Raw genomic sequence first — 2093 nt, 5'->3', positions numbered from 1 at the left:
GCAAACATTGAAAAAATGGATGGTTTTATGACAGGCATGATGACAACGGTACACAGCTTGATCGTAATCGGAGTCTAGTACGTCGTCAAGCGATCCATGCATTCGCCGACAATCAATGACCAAGAATGCCGCCAATTCATCCAGAAAAATACGATCCAGCCTCCAATACGCGTCTTTAACGGTGCGACAGTCAAGGACATCGACGACACGTCGTCAGGTGGACTTCGATCTCGACACACGATTGGAATGATCGCTATAAATGAGATGGGCACGGTGCTACTGCCTCGAGCTGCCACGTACCGGTACATAATTGCTGGTTTTAGGACCAATCCCATCGCGTTGTATTTACGACATTTTAGCCAATCGCAGCAAGGTAGAAAACGAGCTGGCCGTGATATGCTGAGCAAGCGGCAAAACAGCAGCAGCAGCTACGGGCCCAGCACTGCCCCAGCAGCTGCTTGAGACGATCGCATGCTACGTCACGTTGTCGTCCACGTTCTTGGCAGTGCTCGATGCACTGCCCCGTGCCGGTAGAAGCTCTTTCCTCACTGCCCTGGACGAGCTGGTCGACGTGTGCCCGCCCGACCTGCTGTGGCCCGCCCTCCGCGTCGGCGACGCCGCATTGGCATCGACCGGCCATGAAGCGCTCTTGGAGCGCGTGCTCAAGAGCCACACGCTGGTACTAATGAGCCCCAGCGATCCGATCGAGTACTTTGAGATGCTGTCGCCGACTGCCAGCGTCATTTTGAACGTCTGCGACGTCAAGATCGAGAACGTCGACGCTGCGATTCTCGCGCGCGTGACGCGCTTGGGTGTCAACATGATCAACACGAGCTGTTGTCTTCGGTCCGTGGCGGTGCAAGTGGGTAATGCACCGCGCCTGCGCGAGCTGATGCTCGGCCTCGACGTTCAAGAGCTCGCGGACGACGACGCCCTCGGCCTTTTGCAGGCCAACACAAGAGCAACGGTTCGCTCCATGGAGATTTGGTTGACCAGTAGCACCGACAGCGCGCCGCTCAACGAAGTTACGGCGCGCGCTGTCGCGCAGACGATCGCGTCCTTTCCCGTGACGAAGCTCTCTCTTAACGGAGTGCGAGCGACCGAGACCGGCGCCAAGATGCTCTACGATGCAATGATCGACGCACCACGCTTATACGACGTCGAGGTTTCGCGTAGCAGCGATCTGGCGCGGGCGTTTGCTGCCTTTGGTCGACCATGGACCTGCCCGCAACGCCACGAGCACGACGATATCTGTATCGCGAGGGTCAACGCGGCCAAAGAGACCGTCTTTCCGCAGATCACGTCGTGGAGCCTCCAAGGCGTTTGGAGTGAAATGCGCAGTGCCATCCCGACGCTGCAAGCAATGGACCACTTGCGCTCTCTGCGCCTCTTTTTTCAAACGCGGCTCAGCGACGACGAGTTTGTCGACGTCCTCGCGGCCATCGCGCCGCTGCCACGGCGCACGCTCGCTCTGGGTGGCGTGGCTCTTCTCTCGACCCCATACCGCGTGCAATGGCTGCTCTCGATGCTCGAAGCCAAGTCGTCATTCACAACACTGCGCCTCAGGGAGGCGGGCCTTACGATCTATGGCCTCGATGTGATGGGCTCGCTCCTGCGCCATCTTTGGCAACTCGAGTACTTGGACATTGGTAACAACGCGCTGACAGACAACGCCGTCCCGCAGCTTATGGCGCTCATCAAGTGGTCCAGCGTCCATGCGATCCGGCTCAGCGATAACGACCTCTCGGACGATGCCATGGACAGCCTGCACGCGTTCAGACGTCCGCGCCGTCGATGCGATCTCATATTTTACGGAGACCGCTTCTTCAACGAGATGTAGTAACCTAAGGTCACTGTGATGTGTTCGTGGGTCATATCGACACTGGTTACTGTTGCACGTGGTTCCTGGCAAGAGCTTATTGACCCTTGTTCCTGGGCAGCGTGTATTCATGCTGGCAATAGTGTGCTGTAGTAGCATCGCAAAGTGCAATGTGGTTGGCGCCAGGAAAGGCCGCCCGTGCATGCGACGCTTCCAAGGATCCGTGTGTATCATCGATATCCGGTTTACGTCCGGATGTGGCGCGTATTTTGAG

The 2093-nt window shown here is 57.5% G+C and overlaps 1 protein-coding gene across 1 annotated transcript; it reads left to right on the top strand.

Annotated features, from left to right (window-relative positions):
* Positions 1-562: 562 nt before the first annotated feature.
* SPRG_18658 (hypothetical protein) lies at positions 563-1840 on the top strand (the record flags this gene model as incomplete). The annotated part of the gene is made up of 1 exon (XM_012358094.1): positions 563-1840. The coding sequence occupies exon 1, from the start codon at positions 686-688 to the stop codon at positions 1838-1840; it is 1155 nt and encodes a 384-aa protein (XP_012213484.1). The 5' UTR covers positions 563-685.
* Between the last annotated feature and the right edge of the window lie 253 nt (positions 1841-2093).

Source organism: Saprolegnia parasitica (assembly GCF_000151545.1).
Source record: "Saprolegnia parasitica CBS 223.65 unplaced genomic scaffold supercont2.1362, whole genome shotgun sequence".
Lineage (NCBI taxonomy): Eukaryota > Oomycota > Saprolegniomycetes > Saprolegniales > Saprolegniaceae > Saprolegnia > Saprolegnia parasitica.
Note: the sequence above shows the minus strand (reverse complement) of the source record. Positions and strands in the feature narration are given on the sequence as shown.